The sequence below is a fragment of the Hippichthys cyanospilos genome, chromosome 10 (assembly GCF_059441005.1).
Source record: "Hippichthys cyanospilos isolate Australia breed blue-spotted pipefish chromosome 10, RoL_Hcya_1.0, whole genome shotgun sequence".
NCBI lineage: Eukaryota > Metazoa > Chordata > Actinopteri > Syngnathiformes > Syngnathidae > Hippichthys > Hippichthys cyanospilos.
This window is the reverse complement of record NC_142378.1, coordinates 1,668,935-1,690,175: the sequence shown is the minus strand read 5'-3', so window position 1 is coordinate 1,690,175 and position 21,241 is coordinate 1,668,935. Positions and strand designations below refer to the sequence as shown.

At 43.6% G+C, this 21,241-nt stretch overlaps 1 protein-coding gene across 1 annotated transcript; it reads right to left on the bottom strand.

Annotated features, from left to right (window-relative positions):
* Nucleotides 1-1,647: 1,647 nt before the first annotated feature.
* myo7ba (myosin VIIBa) lies at nucleotides 1,648-20,606 on the bottom strand. The gene is made up of 47 exons (XM_088424951.1): nucleotides 20,552-20,606; nucleotides 20,233-20,259; nucleotides 20,006-20,107; nucleotides 19,560-19,712; nucleotides 18,248-18,432; nucleotides 17,419-17,540; nucleotides 17,054-17,196; nucleotides 16,870-16,983; nucleotides 16,643-16,796; nucleotides 15,522-15,598; nucleotides 15,318-15,437; nucleotides 14,951-15,090; nucleotides 14,482-14,692; nucleotides 14,267-14,402; nucleotides 14,006-14,184; nucleotides 13,607-13,747; nucleotides 13,373-13,531; nucleotides 13,056-13,148; nucleotides 12,889-12,983; nucleotides 12,728-12,812; nucleotides 12,417-12,635; nucleotides 12,140-12,343; nucleotides 11,856-12,071; nucleotides 11,328-11,492; nucleotides 10,769-11,062; nucleotides 10,392-10,682; nucleotides 9,697-9,816; nucleotides 9,459-9,632; nucleotides 9,041-9,268; nucleotides 8,800-8,967; nucleotides 8,614-8,731; nucleotides 8,290-8,416; nucleotides 8,054-8,214; nucleotides 7,802-7,983; nucleotides 7,604-7,722; nucleotides 7,385-7,539; nucleotides 7,143-7,296; nucleotides 6,223-6,378; nucleotides 6,049-6,154; nucleotides 5,866-5,979; nucleotides 5,702-5,789; nucleotides 5,527-5,633; nucleotides 4,498-4,683; nucleotides 3,574-3,690; nucleotides 3,413-3,496; nucleotides 3,223-3,342; nucleotides 1,648-2,862 (listed from the first exon to the last, which is right to left on the bottom strand). Exons 2-47 carry the CDS (start codon nucleotides 20,245-20,247, stop codon nucleotides 2,770-2,772), a joined length of 6,690 nt encoding a protein of 2,229 aa, XP_088281077.1. The 5' UTR covers nucleotides 20,248-20,259; nucleotides 20,552-20,606; the 3' UTR covers nucleotides 1,648-2,769.
* Nucleotides 20,607-21,241: the final 635 nt, after the last annotated feature.

Sequence of the window (21,241 nt, the reverse complement as noted above, 5' to 3'; positions counted from 1 at the left end):
GGCCGAGGACCCGCTCGTCCCCCCGCCTCCCCGCCCGCGGAGCCTTGTCGATTGACACGTTTGTGAGGGAAGTCTCGGAGATGACGACTCCGAGGCGCTCTGTTAAGCTAACGGGCGCAGAATCGGAATTCATAAAGAATACGGTGGAAAACCACAAACTGCAGTGAGAATAACCCTTTTGTTAAGTTAAGTCTTGTCAAGGGTCAATATGACCCATGAAAATGAAAATGGTGGTTGAGTTTTTTTTTTTTTTTTAAACGGGTCAATTTGACCCGCACCACAACAGGATGGATAACCCTCTGAAGTTATTTTTTGAACAACAATGATTATGGGCCAACGTGACCCGATCTGCTCAGCTGTCAAAAAATATGAATAAAAATAGCCCATAATACACTCGTCAAGTTTTCCTTTTTTTTTCATTTAGATTTTCCAAGCGGGTCAATTTGACCCGCGGCAAACCAGGAGGGTTAAGCTAATGAGCAAAAATACATTGGGAATGAACAAATTGCAGTAATAGTAACCCCCTTGTTAAGTTATTTTTTGAAAAAAAAATGATCACGGGTCAATATGACCCGCTCTGTTTAATCGTCAAAAATGATTGCATCACACGATGCATAATTTTCAAATGAAAACAAAAACAGTGGCTAAGTCTTTTCACAATGTTTTTTTTTTTTTTTTTTTAATGAAAATGAAAATGGTGGCCGAGTTATCCTTATGTTGATTTTTCAAATGGGTCAGTTTGACCCGTAACACAATTGAAGTGTTGATCTAACAAGCACAGGCCTCTGTCACAATACACTGGGAATGAACAAACTACTGATAGTAATTCTCATTAAGTTATTTTATTTTTACAGAACAATGCTCACGGGTCAATGTGACCCGGTTTATTTCATCGTCAAAAATATCTCATAGTGCAGTGCTTTTTTTTTTTTTAAATCAAAATGAAATTGGTGGCTAAGTTTTCCTTTTTTTTTTTTTTTTAAGATTTTTCAAAGGGGGCAATTTGACCCCCAGCACAACGGGATGGATAACACTCTTGTTAAGTTGTTTGTGATCATGGGTCAGTGTGACCCGCTCTGTTTATTCACCTAAAAACAAAACAACGCAATGCAATTTTTGCAATGAAAATAAACAACAGTGCTTGAGATTTCCATTTTTTTTTTTTAATTCGATTTTTCCACGGGTCAATTTGACCCGCAGCACAATAGGAGGGTTAAGATTCAACAGAGGGCCCCAAGCATGGGAGCAAAACAAGAATGCGGCTGGTGGGAATGGGGTGGGGGGGGTGGGGGGGTTGGACGTTCAAGAAACAGAGGCCCTTGTTGGTCCCCTGCCTCCTGGGGGCACGCCGCCCCAAAAATAATCCGTCACATCGCCGGCGGCACAGATGCGGAAAGCGGAGAGCTATTTCTTTCACATCACAGCTGTCCTCGCACGCACACATCAGGCCTTTCTACTCTTTGTCCCCGTCCTCATGCAAATGGGGGCCGTCAATGAGGCCACTATCTGCGCCTTGACATCGCTAGCCTGTTAATCGACGGCTAATTGGGACAAAGAAGACCCCCCCCCCCCCTCCGCCCCCCCGCTAAAGGTTTTGTCGGGCTGAGACGCTCTGTCTGTCACGCGTACAAACATACGCCCCTCTCGCGTTCTTTCTCCCGCCCGAAAAAATAGATATCGCCTTGGGAAATTGCTTTGATGTGTTTTGTGTTTTGCTACAATGTTGGTGAGAGTGTCGATAGATTTCTGCAGATTTATTTTTTAATGTACTCTGAAAAAAGTTCTGTCAATAATAACCCATCTTGGGTCAAAAAAGGGGTCAATTTTTATTTTTTTATTCATTTTTGGGGTTCTCCCCATAGCAAATATTTGCGAGAAAAAAACATTTAAAATGTATCAATTTGAGAAAAAGACAAAAAGAAACTGAATTTTATTTTATTATTTAACCCCAAAAATTAGGTTAAAAAAAAAGCTTATACCTTTTAAATCAACAGAAAATAATACCCAACAAAACAAAACAACCCTTTTTTTGGGTTTACTTTTTGAATCAACGTAAAATACTAGCTAACATATAACAACCCAAAAACGTCCACCCAACTGTTGTACAAACTCAACAAACTAAATGATGGAGATTTTTTTTTAAGTATTACCATTGCATTTTGAAAACGAGCGAGACGTTTTCAACACTTTAGGTTGGTCAAAAATGAGTAAAACTGTGCGTCAGTCCTCGTGTCAATAACGTCGTAAACGGAAGACGTACTTAAGAAAGAAGTACGGAAGAAGGAAGGAAGAAGTACTTAATGACTCAAAAATACTCAATTACTTATGACATATCATTTTTAGATCCTCCTTTCGCAAAGAAAAAAATGAAAAAACCAAACCAGCTGGGATTGAATGCGCACTCTTGAAAAAAAAACGTAAAAACACGTCTTTGGGATTGAATGAGGTTTTTTTTTTTTTTTGGCCACACCGCACACACATTAGTATCATCTGAGACCATGAAAACATCTGAGCCAGATACATTTGTAGGAAAACATTTCCTCTGCGAGCATAAAACCAATGTTTATTTGTGAAGAATCAAATCAGATCAAGCAACGTCATAAATGTAAAAATGATCGCATGGGACTTGAATAAATACTTGAAACTATACGGACTATAGTGAGCATGTGCTTTGTGATGCTTTTGTACACGCAGTAAGCAGTCGTTAAGGCGAAATATGGAATTTTGAAAATGATTTGTCTTCATACGCGTTCGGAGTCAAGACGGTCATCAGTTGAATCGCCGATTCCTGCTCTGCACCGGCCTGCGCTCTTGCATGTACATGTTGACGTAGGAAGAGATCAGGTCGTCCATCTTGTAGCCCTTGATTATTTTGGAGAGACAACACGACGGATGAAATGGACATACACGAGCAATGACAAAAACCGTATCAGTTCAAATTTGGACCAAGTTTAGGACACATTATACGAACCTAAAAGTATCGGTTTGTAGTGATCACGGAACCAGTATTTACTTGAGTACTTACTTAGTATTAGTACTAGTAGTATTAGTACTTAGTATTTACAAAATACTCCAAAAAAAGTCCTGGGAATAAGTTTGTTTTGAAAGTCCCCACATATATGTCAAAATAACCCAAAAATGGCCTTTTCAAACCAAAGCGGGAAACTTTCTGTTTAGGGGCTAAAGTTCTAACTTGGAAGTAAAAAAAAAAAAAGTGCTCACCAGCGACGTTTCGCACAGAAATTTGCTGCCCTTCACCAAGCTGCCGATAGTCATGTGGAAATACGTGCTCCCGCTGCACCAGCTAGCGATGCGGTTAAACGGATGGTTTGCTAACACTTCCTGCATTTGGAGAATAGACGTTATAACAACGTGGATGACATCCATCGGCATCACATGGAAGAAATCTGACCTTGGTTTTGGGGTGGATGATGGTGAGTCCTTGCTTGCTGATGGCAATGCGCACAATGTCCGGAAAATTTGGCTCCGACGTTTGCTGAAATGACGGAAAACGAGATGGCGTTTTGGCGCTTGTCGGCGTGTTGAGGAAACGATATCGGAGCGGAGGAGCACCTTGACTTCAAAGAAGGCACAGCCGAACGTCGGCCAGCGAGAAACCGCCTTGAGGAAAGCCACCTTTGCTTCGTCTACGGACATTCCCGCTTGCTTGTTGAACGACGCCACGGTGGTCTGATGTCAACAAAACAAAAACTCAAAAGTTACACGAGACATAAACCAAATCATTGCTGCACGGGTTAGCAAAAGCGTGAAAAAAAATAAAAAACAGCGATTGCCATCTAATTATTTACAGAGGCGGCTTGTTGAGTCAACTCTGCAAGCACTAGTGATACCGCATCACCAAATTTGCGTTATTTTATGTCCAACAGTTTAGGTTAAGAAATATTATTAGGTTGTATTCAACAAACAATCGATTTTTTTGTAAAAAAACAACCCAGTTAGGGGTTTATCCCTGTGAGAGTTATCAATAATAAGAGACTGGAGAACAACAACGATCTTTTGCAAAAAAGAGTCAAAAAGTTGAGTCGAAATGAATAACCCATTCAACAACCCCAAATTTGGTTGTTTTGTGGGTCCTAGATTTGGGGATAAATGAATAGCTCAACCAACCAAATTTACTAACCCACTTTGGGTTAGTAACTAGTCAAACGTATTTTGAAAAACAAAATCAACAAAACCAACCAACTAAATGGATTTAACCAACTGGAGTAAACTACCAAACAACCATTCAACAGGTAGTCTCTTTCTGACTTGATTTTGATTATTTTTCACGCGACAGTTTTTCGAGTGTAGTTAAACAATCGATAAAATAAAGCTCAAAAACCCGGTTATTCATTTGGACCCAACTTTTAGGGTGAAGTTAATTGTGCCAGTCTTCTTTTGACTCCGCTTGGGTTACTGTTGAGCCAACGGTTATTTTCGGACCGACATTTGAAAAAGTAAAACAAAAAAAGTTTTGGTTAAAAAGCACAGCCGTACCTTCTTCCATTCGTTTTCCGAAAAGGTTTTGAGCTGGTCAGCGGGTACCAGTTCTTTCAGCATCTTGGGAATGGTCACAAACTGACTCTTGTCGTTGCCGACTTTGATGCGGAAGAGTAGGGACGCGATGTGGACCATGTCGTCCTTGGCGCACACGTGGTAGCCCCTCAGGTACTTGGGGACTTCCTGGAAAAGACGAAACGTTTGCTCTGGTTCTAAAAACCGGATTTACACAAAATCTCCGGTTCCTCGGAAATCACTCAATCCCAAAGACATATTTTAATGTTTTTTTTTCCCATGTCTGAACATTCAATCCCAGTTTCATATCAAATTTTTCAATGTTTACAAGTAATGGATTACTTTGTGCAAAACATACTAAAGTAATTGGTTACTTTAGGCGCTATATAGATAGGTACTAAATTACTAAAGTAATTATTTACTAGATGCTGTAGTTATAGCATATCACTTACTTTCGTGTATTAATTACTTTAGGCAATTAAATACTAAAGTAACCGATTACTTTAGCTGCTCTAGTATCTATCACTTACGTGAGGTAATCAAATAATATTAAAGTAAATTAAATAAAGTTTAATAAAGTGATTACTTTAGACCATCACTTACTTGAGGTAATGATGAAATGAAGTATCAAATTACTTTAGGTGGTTTAGTACCTATCAATACTTTTTATACTAAAGTAACTGATTACTGTAGGTAATAGATCTGAAGGAATCCATTACTTTCAGCGATTGGTATTTACTGATTATTTTAGGTACTAAAGTATAAAGCAATAATGTACTTTAGGTGCTTTAGTACCCATCACTTTAGTTGCTTTCGTCCCTATAAATTACTTCAGTAAATTAAATACTAACTTGACGTTCAGTGCCGGGAACGTATTTTTATGTTTTTTAGGAATCCGGACATTCGATAAAAGTATAATTCTAAATGTTTGTTTTTTCATCCGGTAAAGTAAACGGATTGGCCCAAAAAAAAAACAGTGAGAGGAAACTTCATTGTTTCTGTGGAGTGCACCTGAGGGAAGTGGAAGATAAGATCTGCCTCCAGGTCTCTGCCAGGGATCACATTGAACCACAGTTTCCTCATGAAGAAGACCAGGTACGGCATGCTGACTTGACTACCTGCGGAGCCCACAAACATGCTCAAAAACACGCAAGCAAAACGTTGCGCGGAGTGCCCGAGAATTTACCGTCTTTAATGCGTTTGTTCATTTTGGACCAGTCCGTGATCTGCCTCAGACTGTCAAAGAAGTAGTCGCTGTCATTCAGACTGAGGACCTTCAATGAAAAGCATCTCGTTTAAAGCCGCGGGGAATTCTTCGGCGCAGCATCCCGTGAACGGTATCAAACGGACCTTGTCTTGCGTCTTGATGAAAATGCTGAAACCGTCTGCCGTGGTCAGTTGGAGCTTGTTGGAAATGTTCCGAATGAGATCCCTGATCTTGGTGCTGGTCGCCACCTCAAAGATCTACACACAGGGGACACAAAAAGTGAGGTTCTTCTCAAGCTTCGGGTTTGTGACAAGGGTTTATCGTACCTCCCCCGTGTCATTGGGGAAGTGGACTTTGTGGAAGATCTGCGTGCTGTTCTGCTGGATGGCGTCCACTTCCACCTGGTGCGGCGGAAGTTTCCTGGGCTCCATTCTGAACCGGGACGGAACACGTTTCACGTCGCAAATCCATCAAAATCCTCATCGGAGGTTTTCCCTGACCTCAAAGAGCTCTGCAGTCGTTGCAGGCAGTCGGACGCAAGCGGCTCCATGCGGCGCGACTCCAGGAAACGCTGCGCATGCTTCAGAAGCGACTGACTGGGAGGGAAGAGGCCACAGCACAACCACAGGAGCTGCCAACCTTGCTCCAAGCTAAACCTGCAAATGGATTGAGGACAATAGGTAATGAGTGGGGTTGGGTACCAACGTTCAGTCCTCACCACAAAAATGGACCGAATCGTATCAGCAGGCACGGGCAGAATGAGCAAATAATGAATATTTGGTATATTAGTAAATTTGGACCATGTTTAGTCCAAATAAATGAAGAGATAAGTAAATACAATAACATTCTTGTTTTCTTAATTGTTCTTAGCAAGTCACTGGTAAGCTATTGAAGATAAAGAACTCCTCCTTATGCCCCATGAATGCCAAGAAGGCGACTTGTTGAGTCGACTCTGCAAGCACTAGTGATACCGTATTACCAAACTGTACTGCACTTCCATGAATGTCCACTGTGAGGCACACTAGCCTTTTGATAGTAAAAATTAAAATATCTAAGAAAATGTAGTTTCAGATAACTTTGAAAGTTATCACTGGTAACCCTTCAAATTATAGCGAAGGCCGGTTAGTTTGACTAGCATGAGCATAAATATGTATTTTGATTAAAAATGAGTACTAATGTTTGCCTTTTATAAGTCGCATTTGGAGAGCCTTTTTGTAAGATCCAAAAAGACAGAGCCATCTCGTAATTTCCAAAATTAGCTGTTATTAATCATCATAGCTTGATTTTGATTGCTGAGCCTTTGTCCATACATCTCCCAGAAGTGGGCCTCCTCATCAAAATGCAGCATATTTATTGGTTCAGTCCTCCAGCATGCTGCTTTTTAACAAAACGGTAAACAATCAAAACGAAAAAAATTTACCGGTTGTTATTGCTGCTCATCTGCTTCATAATCTGGCAGTAGATCTCATCTCTGAGGGTCTCGTTTTCCGTGGCGGGCCCAAAGATCTGGTCTGTGAGTTCAAGGGGACTCTGCATTTGCTTTGTGGGGTAATCGCCCATGTACTTGAGGATGGGTGCACAGGGAGTCAAGGAATGAATAGGAACATTTGGATTCTGGTGATTTTTAAATCAGGTGTGAAACGGTGTCAATCAAAAGGATATCGGTGAAGGCCAAACAGGCTTTGTGGCTCAACTCCGAGTTGCCCACCAACTTCTTGAGGAGCGGCTGTCTGATGGGTTCGCGCGAGTTCAACCACAGCCTCTCGGGAGCGGCGTTTCGTGACATCACCTGGCGGTTTACATCTTTTGTGGGCGGCCTGTGGGATCGTGGACGCGGAATCTTTCCTGGATCCTCCTTAGATACGAACGAGATGAACGTACCTGAAGTACTCGAGGGAGAACTCCCTCAGGGTAAACGGAGCTAGCCGCTCCATGGTACCGGACACTTTCTGGTTGGCCAGGATGGTTTGCCGCTGGTTGGGGGACAGGTTGAGCAAGCTCTGCCATGGAGATGGAAAACCAAAATTTGAATTCAAACCCAGCCCAGATGAGATGCACTTCATCATCCTGTCTCCGTACCAAGACTTCGTTTGTGGGTCTGTTGAGCGTCGGCAGGATTAAGATGGCGTCCGTGGGAACGGCCCCAGATTTTCCTGTACTGTCACTTTTGCCATTTATCCAGCCGCGCTGTTGAGAGAACTGGTTGTCTTTCAGTATGATGAGGAGCTCGCCCTTCTTGAAGCAGAGGAACGTTGGGTCATCTATCAGCGGGGTGGACATAGTTAATGGTTGGAAATGAACTGAGCACAGCAAAAGGATGTTGGGACAAACCTTGCTTGTCCATTTCCTTCAGGGTGACCGCATACTGAGAGCGCTCGGTCAGTCCACCGAGGAACATGGTGACCAGCTCAGCCATGTCCTCAGCTGTGGATCCACTTAGCGTAAAGTCTCCCTTCAGTGTTAGCAAAGACACTGCCGGGCCTTTAGCACTTCTAGATGAGAAGAAAAAGCCTTTAGCGTTCGGGTGTGATGTACCCCTGAATCCCTTCTTACTTTCTGGTCCCTACCTGGTGGAGTTAACACCAGTGACTTCTGGGAAGGAGAGTTCCAGCAGCCTCTTTTCTCGCTCATCCAGGAAAGTGATGCCAGTCCAGTTGATGGCCACGATGAACTTATTCTTTGGCAGTGGAGGACCTGGAACCATGAAAAAAGACTTCTACATCTCTAAAATTAAGGTTGATTGGAACCCTAGAATTTGGAATCCTACAAGATTTTGGAATGAAAAGAATCCATCTGACTCGATTCAACCTTTGTCTGGGCAGGACTTCCAAATCCCTATCCTTCTTTTTGAAAGGTTCCCGGCTCAAAGACATTTGATACTGAAGTCCTACCTGACAGCTTGATCACCTCAAAGAACCTGGAGAAAAAGATGGGCCACTTCTCGCGGGCGTAATCTACGATCTCCGCCTTCACCGAATCCGCTTTTTCTAGGGAAGTCAGGTAGGAACCCTGGCACGAAAGCAGTCCGTTATCAGACACCGGAGGCTCCAGGGTAACAATCGAGGAAGGCAACTGACCTGAGCGTGGGCCGCGCTAACCATTTGTACCCATTTGCCCTCGGACTTGTCCTCCAGCAGGGAGTTGCTGATGCAGGCCTGCACCGCCTCCTTCACCGCCTCGCTGCTGCTATCAGAGCCGTGCTGGATATAGAGATGCTTGGCGGCAAGGTGGACGATATCATCCTCCTGTGTCGAGTTGAGAAGCAAACACAAATAAGTTTACCGGTAGAGCTTCAGCGCCATGCAGGTCGCAGCTCACCTTCTCCATTTGGTACTCTCCGAACTTCAGGCCGTGGATGACCTGACGGTAGATGAGCTCGGTGCTGATGTTGTCCTCGGCGCAGTCGTGCCACGGCGTGAAGATTTCCTTGCGGAGGAACAGGCGCCAGGGCGCGTGCTGCTCCTGCCCGCCGCGCCGTTTCACTTCCTGCTCGCACTGGGAGATGGCGTCCATCACATGCTCACGGCCGCCGCCCAAGGCCCACACCTTAGCAATGAGAATCCACAAGTTATGAAGATTTTTCTCTGCACTTTGACCCCGATCTGACTGATAGCAGAGTCGGGAGATTAGCTCCCAGGACTTGACAGAAGACTGTTGCAACTAGAAGGTCAAGTTTCAAGACTTCCAAGATTTGCACACTTTACACATTTTACTTCCGCCTCCGACTGACATTTACCTTTTCATACAGAGCGACATAGAGGGAAAAGCCAAACGTGTCCTTTAGTTTGACTTTGTTCGCGAGGAGTTGGCAGAGCTCCTTGGACGTGGACGCCGAATCCACAGGTAGGTTGATGGAGCGTCCGTCCATGAGCGTGACAGATACCACCATGGGTTTCTTTGTCTTGGTTGCCTGTCATGTCACAAAATTTTGTAAACCTGATCCATGAAACCTAGCGCTAAATCAGTTGCGGTACCTGCAGCTCGAGCCAGGCCGGGGGCTCCCGTCGCGCACCGTTGGCAAGGGTGCGACGCAGCCTCTCGGCGCAGTAGGACTCGTAGCCGCTGGGAGCCGAGCGGATGAAACTCTGGATGTACTACCCCAATAAGAGAAGAAGAACTTAAAAAAAATGTTCTGTAAAGCATGGATTGCCAAACCTAGGTGTTTTCTGTTTGGGTATCCCAAAGTTTAACACTGTAGTGCCTTTTAGTAAAAAGACAATGTAAACCACACACACACACACACACACACACACACATATATATATATATATATATATATATATATATATATATATATATATATATATATATATATATATATATATATATATATATATATATATATATATTATAAAATTACCACCACTACAACTACCAAAATTTGGTAGTTGTTGGGTATGTTTGTTTATTGAAACACTGCCCCCTAATGGAGGGCGGACTATCCTTCATTCGCTAGCCACTAACTAGCTAGCAGGTGTCCGTCTAGCTTTTTTATTATGTATTTCTTTCACTAGCTGCTAGCAAGCAATCTTTGAATTAGCTCTCATGTGCTTGTCTTTTATCCAGAAAAATTGAAGACTGATTTATGTAATGTTTTGCAATACATCGGTGTGAATGCGTCGGGTTCTGCGAGTCAAAGCATCTCAGAATGTCAAAAAGGCGCGCTCACCTTTATAATCCGTTCACTCGGTGGGAAGACACCAAGACAGAGCGAAAGCAGGATCCATCCTCGGAAGTAGCTATTGCGATTATTGTTGTCCTGCAGTTGCTTGCAGATCTGGCAATAGATCTCATCCCTGAGATCGCGCCGGACAATAGCATAGCCCACGATGATGTGCAACTTTTCCAGAGACGTAAGGGGCCGGTCTAGGGTGGGACCTTCGCCGATCAAGACCTCACCACCATCCTCCGCCACCGTCTGTAGGGCAGGAGCTTTGGACACATCTGGCTGATCCTCGGACTAAAGGGAATATAGACAATTTCTTCATGTTTCTGAACATTGAAGCAAGGTATTTCCGTTCCATTGGGTTAGGGTTAGGGTCTCACCTCTTCCATGATGATGGAGGGTTTACGGAAGCTGGACGAAGATCTGGGGATTCCAATTTCCTGAACGCTGGAAGCTTTCCGATTCCGGGACAGCAAATCTGTAAAGGTGGAGCCCTTCCTAGTACGAGGACTCCCTTCAGGGACGGTGTAGATCTTGGGGTTTGGAGCTGCCTCGCTCGGAGCTGCCCTCTTGTTTCTGGACAGGAGGTCCGTAAAAACGGAACTCTTTCTGTTAGGGGTGCTCTCCTCCTGAATAGGAGAAGGCTGAGGGCTCTTCTTGTTTCTGAGGACACGCTGAAACAAAAAGACACCAAAACAAAGGAGCCTTTAGATGCAGAGTTTTTGGAAAGGTGGCGTATCAGAAACCCACCTTCGAAACTCAAAACTCATTTCAGACTTGAGTCACTAACTCTTGTTGAAACCTTTACTCAAATTTGAAACCTGATTCCTAGTTTGTAGTCCCAAATGGAAAAAGACAGATCTGTCACTAGAACCAGTTTGGATTTCATCACAACCATGTGTACTACCGGACGAGCGATGTATCCCAAGGGCTTTGTACCTGATCCAACCCAACCATGTGGCTGAGACGTCTGTCCTTCCTATTGATGACATCTTGGGTGATAAAGCGCTCCTGTGAGGGGGGTCCCTGGACCTGGAACTGCTTTTTAGGCTCGGGAAGATCTCCCATGAACCTCAGGATGATCCACCAGACTGTCAGTGATGCCTGGCAACCACACAAGTACAACAAATGACATCATGAGGGAAAAAACTAAACGCGCTAAAAGATCGGGGCTCCGTTTCAGACCCCTGGGACGTCGCTAACTAGCTAGCTTGTCCACCAACCAGCTAATGGTGAAATACTTATCAGAATGATCAAGGTGTAGGAAGTTTTAGAGTGAAGATTTTGACATTTGTGTTATTTTCTCATTTGTCGTAGATATCCAATTGGTTAGCTGCACTTTGCTTGTCAACGGTGAACAAAAAGGTACAACAGGCGCTTGATGTTTGAATACATTAGATTACATTAGCGGAAAGCTACTCATTTTCAGGACAGTCTGCAATGAGCCGTTAACGGATGGGGAAGCACCAGGACATCTCCTTCGTCCTCGTGGTAGAGCAAGGGCCGTCTCAGCCTCTGGCGGATGTGCGAAGGCGTCGCACCACCCTGGAAGTACATTGACGCCAATTTGGAGAAGGGGTAATCGTCCAGGTCGTCTTGGTCCTCCACGACCAGGTCTTCATCCTCAATGGAGACGTCGTCAATGTCGATCTGGTCCAGGAGAACCCGCTTGCTCTCCAAGGCCTTGAAATCACACATGAAGTTTGTGTTGATATAAAAGCAGGGCTTGAGGGAGTTTTGCCGGTCCTCACCTCGAAACCTTCGGGCGCCTGCCCTTCTTGCCCCCCCACCATGACGGGCAGGAAGCCAAAGATGTCGTCCACCTGCTGATCCATGATGGACTCAGTCTGGGCTTGGGTCTCCTTCTCCTTCTCCTGCCTAAGCACATCCTCGAGATGCTTCTGACGCGCCAGCATGGCCAGACGTTCTGCCTCTTTTTCTTTAGCTGACAGATACTGAATTGTACAGATAGATACGTATGAAAATATATCGAAAAATAAATGGGTAGGACGTTGGCATTGAACTTACGTTTCTCTTCATGTTCCTTACGGCCCTCCTGGCCAGCAGGCCTCTGGTGTGCGCCTGCAGGAAGACCACGGCGTCCCTCTTGCGCTTCCAGTCCTTGCGGGCCACGTAGCCCCGCACCCGTGCCTGCAGCAAGACTGCCGCCTGCCGCATTCTCTTGTACTGCAGGTGTAGCTGGCGTGAGCGAACCTGTGCCTGCAGTCTGGCGAAACCCTTCTGGACCTAAAATACATCGCATGAAGAGCTTGCATTTTATGTTCCTTCTGAAATTTCAACTTATTGTCTCGGAGAAATATGAAGTTTCCTGGTCTCACCACACGGTACACTTGTCTCCCTTTGTGTCCTCGCCAGTGCTTCTGGATGACAAGAGCACCTGCTCGTTTTTTCAGGAATTGTTTCCTGCACGGATCCATCACAAATGGTCCGTCAATAATAATGGTCAGAATGTAGATGATTGATATCTTATCCCCTCTACCTGTATTTGTAGCCTCGTAGGACTTTTTGGATCAAAAGCGCCTTGTCGTTGAGTTGCTTCATGCGCTCGACTTCCAGCATGGTGTCGTGGAAATCCTGAGGGTCATTTGTTTTGACTTTAATGGTCGTTCCTGTTGTTGTTATTTTCGTCATTCAAAGTCAGCTCACCTTCAGGAAGATCTTTGTCTTTCCCGTCTTCCAGTCGCCCTCTCCGGCCAGCACGGACTCACAGATGCTTTCGCAGCATTTTTCTTTGCTTTCCTGTTCACGCGCAGTAGGTAAAAAAAAGAATTCAATGTGCCACACGCAGACCACGAATTTGAGCAGTTGAGAACAAGTCAAGACTAGGAGATGCCAACTGGATATTCTGAGGACTGCGAACCATGGCAAGACAAAGACTTTGAAACGCCAAGACCAAGGATTCATTCATTAATTCAAAGAACCAGTCAAGACCAAGATTTTAGGTTTCAAGCAACTCCACGCACCTTTTGTGGGTCACAGATGTAGGTCTTGAGAAGAACCCTGTAACGGTCCAGGAACTCATCAAATGTGTAGCGTACTGGATAACCGGCTTTGCGGATTCTGATGGTCTCCATCATTCCGGAGTAGCGAAGTTGGCGCAGGCACAGGTCTCTGTCAAACAGCTGAATACACCGCCCAAAAATAATCAAATAAATCAAATGTGTGCCTTGTTGTCTGCTTCGGTCGGCTGTGCTGACCATGGGCTTCTTGTAGTCATTGGGTTTGATGCACCGGATGAAATATGGCTGACACGCCATCAAGGTTTTCATCAGAGAGTCCAGGGATTGACGGAACTGACCGGTCAGCGTTGGAACTCGCTTCTTGCCGTCATTGGCTTGCTGTCGCACACAAACGTTGGACATTTTTTTAAGTTTTTGAATTACATTTCTAGGACAGTGTTATGCTTTTAAATCAGTTTCACTTCTGGATTTGGGTTTCTGTAGTTTCAGGTTTGGTTTCGGGCCCGGAAAGAATTCAAAGCGGACATTTTCGATTTCAGAACAGGCCTTCGGTTTGAGATTAAGGTTTCGGGACAGGGTTCAAGATGGCGTGATGGTTTGTAAGCAGTCGTAGCTTTGTGGTTAATGCTAACTGACCCTTAGTGTGTTCTTGGGGGTGTTGATGATCATCCTGGGGTTGGCTGTGTTCTTGGGGCTGTTGTTGTTGCTGGTGGACATCTCGTTGTGGAAGACCATCTTGAGCAACTTGCTGCTGGATGTCTCAACCAACTGGATGAGGTCTGGGCTCAGGGCGTCACGGTTCTTCTCCAGGAAACCTTGGGATGTAAAAACGTTGACTCGGTAGCTTTTCTGGATCGCCTTTTTGAAAAATGACCACGGGCTAGCTTTTAGCGTTACCTTTAGAGTCGTAGTAGACAACGCCTGCAAAGTGATTGACTCCGAATTGAGTCTCGTAGTTATTCTTGGGGGAAATGTAGATGCTCCCCTTGCCGTGGACTTGATTCATTTTTTGGAGCATGGTGGTATCCGTACCCTGAAGTCACACCAAAAAAAAAGAACTCGATCATAAAACAAGAATGTATAAACCTAAAAAAAAATAAGAGATTCGAGACCTTAGGGAAGTTGCTTTCTTCATCTATGAGAGCAAGTATGTTGAGGGCCTTGTTAGCAAGAACATCCAAAGTTTCCTGGTTGTCCTTGTAGTCAATGTGGTCCCAGACGATGCTTTCTCTGGCGTACTCTTCCTGTTCCAGCTTGAACACGTGCCTGACGAAAAACTGCTGGAGCTGCTCGTTGGCGTAGTTGATGCAGAGCTGCTCAAAGCTGCAGTGGTGAGAAGAAACTTCCTCATTGTGCTTTGGTCAATTATTCTCATTGTATTTTACATGCGTATGATGCAACCTTGACTTATGAGCTCCATTTGTTTTGGTTGACATCTTTTGAGGTATTTTATTATTCGCAAAAATGCGGTTTCTGTATTTCTCCACAAGTACTTTAGCATATCTTCAAAGTTACCCAAACAACTTAAGACGGATCATAGATCATGGCAGAACTTGGACTCTCGAGCAGAAGAACACTGACCTGTTTGTGTTGAAGTTCTCGAAGCCGAAAATGTCCAGGAGCCCGATGGACTGCCTGACCTCGTCGGACTCCCCGGGCGGCTTGTGAATGGCCGCATTGATTTTGTCCACCACCCAAATGAAAAGACGGCCGTAAATAGCCTGGCCGTAAAGAAAATAATTTCTGTCATAAAGTGTGTCCACTGAAGCACAAGAGGTTCACACACACAGACACAAGCACACACACGTGATGTAGTCAGAGGAGCATACAGTAGATTCTCAACGGGACAAAATATCCGCTTGTAGGTCACTTAACTTTATGACTTCTTCTGGATACACCGAAGAACGGTACTTACGTGCAATTTGAATACGGAGTGACTTCCTGTTACCTTGACAAAGGCGTCCCTGCCATCCAGAGCTTGTGCAGAGGTCAGGACTTTGCTCACGCTCTCCCTAATGGTCATGAAGGAACGCTGGGTCAGACTCTTCTCCAGAACTTTAGGATCCACCTAGACAAAGGTGACAATCAGAACAAATGATGTAAAGCCTTGATTAAAACAAACTCACGATGGACAGCGAATATTTTTATTCACCTCCAAAAGTTGGCTGACCATGTCGAAATGCGACGATGGCAGGATTTCGCAGCCCTCCAGGTTGTTTACGATGGTTCCTGAAATGGAGGGGACGGTCAAACAACTTGACTTTGAGGAGCTAAGAACAACTTGAGAGCAATAATCAGATGTATCAAGTCAAATCAACAAATTTTAGAAGCCAAGACCTGGCTTGAGAATTTGCCGGCCAAACCCATGATCAAGACTTTGATGGTGGAGAACGAGTCCAGGGTTAGAACCAAGTCAAGACCAAGTCAAAATCAAGACTTTGAGGAGCAAAGATGAAGTCAAGCCCAAGCACCAAGTGGAGAACGATTCTCAAACAAGGCAGAGGGTTGAGGATATGTCAGAAGCAAGAACTGAATGTTGATAGTGAGACCAAGATCAAGACTTTGAGTTGTTTAAACCAAGTCAGGCCTTGACTGAGTTAGAACCATGTCAAGACCAAGATTTTAAGAAGTCAAGACCAAGTATTGCAGGGGCTGAGTCCAAAATCAAGAGATTTAGGGACTCAGTGCAAGTCAAAACCAAGACTTGGAGAGCAAAGTCAAAACCGAGACTTTGAGCGGTTGAGGACAAGCCAAGTCCAGGTCTTTGGGGATCCAAGTCCAAATCTAGCCTGATATTTTAGTAACTGTGACAAAGGCCTAGTCCTTCAAAAGCTGAGAGCTAAAAATTTGAGAAGCTGCAATCAAGTCAAAACCAAGACTTTGAGGACCAGGGACAAAGTGAAAACCAAGAGTCTGAGTAGCTGGCACCAAGTTGAGAACCAGTCTAGCACGAGACAGACGGTTGAAGATATGTCAAGAGCAAGACTTGAATGTTGACATTGAGACCAAGATCAAGACGTTTAGGGGTTTTAAACCAAGACAGGCCAAAGACTTCACTAAGTTAGAACCATGTCAAAATCAAGATTTTAGTCAAAACCAAGACTTTGAGGACCAGAGAAAAAGTGCAAAACCAAGACTTTGAGTAGCTGGCACCAAGACTAATACGAAAGCTTTGAGAAGGTCGGATCAAGACTTTGTGGAATGGAGTCCACGTCAAGACAACGAGTTTCAAGAGCTGGAAGCTCAGGACCAAACGGTATGCATTTCTCTCACCTTCAAAGTCGACGTTGCCAATGTGCAAGATGGCGGCGAGCAGCTTGCAGATTTCCCAGGTGTCATTCTCGCTGAACATGAGGATCTTCAGCGCCGAACGGAAGTGAGCGTATTCTTTGATGTCGTCACGTCCCTCACAGCTGGTGCACTTCCCCTGCGCATACGGTTCACTGTAAAGTAACTTCTACAAACATCTGTGACCAAGAGTCTTCCTAAAAGATCAGTACCATGGTCAAGTAGTTGTATTGAGCGGCGCTTCCCAGCGAAAGGATCTTCTTCTGCTCGGCCGGCATTCCCATCAGCATGTAGTAGAAAACATGGTAGTTCCTCTCCTCGGGCGCCTGGAAAATTTGCCTGGACGTTTCTATTCAACTTTGGGACTTTTTCTTTGGAGTGGTTCCGCGAACTTACCTGGCGACACACCCTGGATTTCTCCAGCAGGTACTGCTCGATGCGAGCCCCCTCGATGGCGCCCCCTTTGGTGAAGTTGATGTCGATGTACTTTCCGAAGCGGCTGGAGTTGTCGTTGCGGATGGTTTTCGCGTTTCCAAAGGCTGCAAGGTAGCGTTAGACGTGAGAAGCTAAGGTTTTTTTCAATCTAGCCACACATTTTTGGATTTTAACGTCCGAGCTCAGAATGGTGACGCTGATACGACAACATGGCCGCCTTGAGGGTTCTTCCTGGGTATGAAACCTGGAGGCGGCCATCCCCGATTAAATATCAGGCCAACTCTAGCTCTAAAAGCTCCAAAATTATGAAAATGTTCAAAAATTACCTTCCAAAATGGGATTGGCTTCCAGGATCTGCTGCTCGATCCAGGAGTGCTGGCCGCTTACCGCCGCAAGGAACTGGAGCATAAGTTTTGTGCTCTCTGTTTTGCCAGCCCCTGATTCACCACTGTGGGCCACACAAAACAAATAACAAAACACAATCAGCTCATTCAATGCCAAAGACGTAATTTTACGTTTTTTTTTTTTTCAGACAATCAATCCACGGCACTTATTTATGTTTCTTTTTTGTTCTTTCAGGTTAAAGGATGGTCTAAAATGTTTGCTGCTAAATGATTTAGGTACTGTGGTAATCAATTACTTTCAGTATTTAAGTACTAAAGCATTTAATTACTTTAGTCTAAAAACAGTTGGGTTAAAAATAACTCAATTACAGTTCATGAAAAAAAAATTACAAGCCTAATATTTGGGTTAGTTTGACCCAACATTCTGGTTGGTATTGCACAAAAAAAAAAAAAAGCATTCAGTATGAGAAAACCTAAAAAATTGAGTTGATTTGCATAAACTAGAAAGTTGACCCAAATATATAATTATCTTTGACCTAATAAAGTAATAATTATCTGAAGTAATTTATTACTTTAAAACTTAATTTAGAAATAGTCATTTTAGACCCAGATTTATCCAAAGGTGAAAAAAAATGATACAATAAAAAAAATAATGACCTGGGATTGAACGTCCGGACTTAAAAACGTCAAAAGACATCTTTGGGATTGAATGAGTTAAACAGACTGCATTCATGCTTCACACGAAGGAAATTCAGCATCACTAACAGTTTCAAGCCAGGTTAGAGCAGGAGAAGCCGAGAGGGAGCCGAACCTGATGACGCAGCATTGGTTCCTGCGGTCGCGGCGCATTTTGAAGAAACAGCTGTCGGCGATGGCAAAGACGTGCGGCGGGAGCTCGCCCAGTCGCCGGTCCGTGTACTGGTGCACGTGATCGGCCGTGTAGAGCGGCAACAGCTGGTAGGGGTTCACCGCCACCAGGATAGAGCCCGTGTATGTCTGAAAAGCAGGTCAATGTTTGAGTGACTTGGGAGTGGCCACAGTTGGATCAATACAAAGTTGAGATATATTTCTTCATTTTTGAAGACCGCTTAGACTGGACTGAAGACTGGTTAGAACGTCCGCCTCGCAGTTCAGGTCGCGGGTTTGCTTTCCGTTCCAGCTTTTCTGGCTGGAGTTTGCATGTGCTCCCCGTGCCTGTGATCCATTTGAACATGTAACCTGGATATATGTCCAGTCATGATGTTTTTCTTCTTGTCATTTTTCTATTTTTCATTGCCTTTTATAATTTGTTTACATTGAAGATTCAAGAGTTTTATTGTCATGTGCATAGTAATACACAAAGAAATTCTTATTCTGTTCACTTCCGCAAACAGACTACATTCCACAATCGAGCAAATAATAAAGTAGGCAATGAGAGAAAACAAAAGAAAAATCAAAGAAATAAATAAAAACCGTTAAACTACGTATTTGGCAGTGAATGAGTATTTTCTCCAATCCTTTGAGCTTTACGCCAGAGGCATTTCACATCAAAGGGAAAGCATTGAAAGAAGACACTAGGGAGCTGAAATTTTGCTCAGATGGTGACAATATGGCATGACCACTTGGTTATATCACTAGCTACAATAATGTGGAAGAAAATGACCGAAAATTGGTGAAAATACTGCACGAGGAAAACATTGAAAAAAGGCACAAGGGAGCTGAAATTTCAACCAGATTTTGACAACATGTCAAAGTCCAACGTGGCACCACCACTTAGTTAACACACGAGCAGGAGTGTGCCATCTCTTGGATAAAAAAAATTGAGAAGAGAAGAAGAGAAAATGACCCAAAAATGATCAAAATGCAGCAAAAGGGTAAGGGCAAAACATATGAAAAGTACCTTGTGATCTACTTTTAAAGGAAGTAATCAGTAAATGTATACTTTTTCAAGGTAACTGTTTGTACCGGCACTTGACAAAACGATTCTCAATCCCTCTTCAGTTTCCTTTCCCCGGCAGAGGCCGATGGGTCACCGTGGAGACGAGCGATAAAACCCCACAAGTGGGGGCAAAGTCCAGCGCGGCGAATAAGCACTTCCAGCCGGGCGTTTACGGCCCCATAAAAGCGGGGCGGGACGGACTTACGTAGATGAGTCCGTCTTTGTGGCGCACCAGGAGGTTCCGGAGGAGGCCGGCCTCGTTCAGGTCCCCCAGCTGGATCATGTCGTCCACGCCCTGCACCGAGGTGGGGTGCATGGGCCTCAGGCCGCCCTCGATGCGCTTGGTGATCTTGTGCTCCTGCAAGTTGCTTTTGTTATCTTGACAGCTCTTCTACAAAAGCCGGGGAACTCTACGCGCTCCCTTATCACCACCTTCCTTTTAACTCACAGATATTACAGCATAGAATGTGACTCGCGTGCATATTTTGTATTAGTATTATGCACAAAACTCTAAAATACGTATATATGATGAAGTAAACATGGCTATACACACACACACACACACACACATATATACATATACATATATACATATACATACACACATATATACATATACAATATATATAGATTTTTTTTTTCTTTTTTTACCTTTCCTTCGTCATCGATGAGCTGAAGCTGCCCCGTGTCAGTCACCTTCACCTGGGCCCCGATGGGCACGCCGGTCCCGGTGTCCACCCACACAAAATCTCCCTAGTTGTGGAAAAATCCGCAGTGAAAAACACGGATTTGAAAGTGCCCGGTGAATAGTCATGAGGTGAACTTTCTGGACTGCAATATCATTATTCGTCTTATAAAAAATGCTGTACTGTATTTACCTTGGACAAGTGCATCTCTTTGGAAAGCTGGGAAAAAAATTAACACAGTAAGAACACTTGATGGCCTGTTTTCTGAAGTCATCCACTGGATATTTATGACTTTCTGTAAGACGTGGTTTTGTTTTGAGTTTCGACCATTTTTGGACCCCGTTTGTTAGGACTGCGGAATCTTTACATAACATGACAATGAATCTTGCTGTCATTGTATTGAATTCTTGATTGAAGTGGCAAATCTTTTCTTTTTTTTGATGATAAAAAAAATGATAGCATTGTCTTTTGAAATAGCTTTAACGTGCGTTTAAGAACAATAGTTTCTTACCTGAGGGTTTGGTTTCTCCTGTAAGATGTTGTTCTCTCTACCACACTGAAGAAGGAAGTCTTTTTTTTTACGACACTTTGACTTTAGACTCCTGTAGAACCACCCAATGACGACACAGCATATGGTAGAATCACATGAATGAAAACATGAATGACAAGTACAGTAAATAACTTTTTTTTAAATACTACCACAAAAGAAGATTTGCCTCTTGAAACCAGCAATAGGAAAAGACAGTGTGAATGTAAAATTATACTTATACGGGTAAGTTAAATACAACTGAAGTGCGCTTAAGTATTTGACTGGAATTTAAAATAATAATCCACTATAACTTCGAGCAGTTTGCACTGAAAATTGTAATTCCTTCAAAACACCACTAGAGGGTGATGAATACCACACTGGCAATCTTAAATTTGTCACGTTAATTTAAATGGGCTAAAATGACATTTTTGAAAAGATATTTAGAAATACACTTAAAAAAAACATCATTTATAGAAAAAAAATTCACCAATTTATTGGTTTGAAAGTAGAATGTTTAAAAACAATGGGACGCGGTAAATATGTAACATTCTCATGGGCATAATGAAACTATTTTTTTCCATTTTTATTAAGTTAGAATGGTTTGGTAAGAGAAATGTTTCATTCAATTTATGTGATTTATTTATTTTTTTTATTTAAAAAATGTATTTAAAT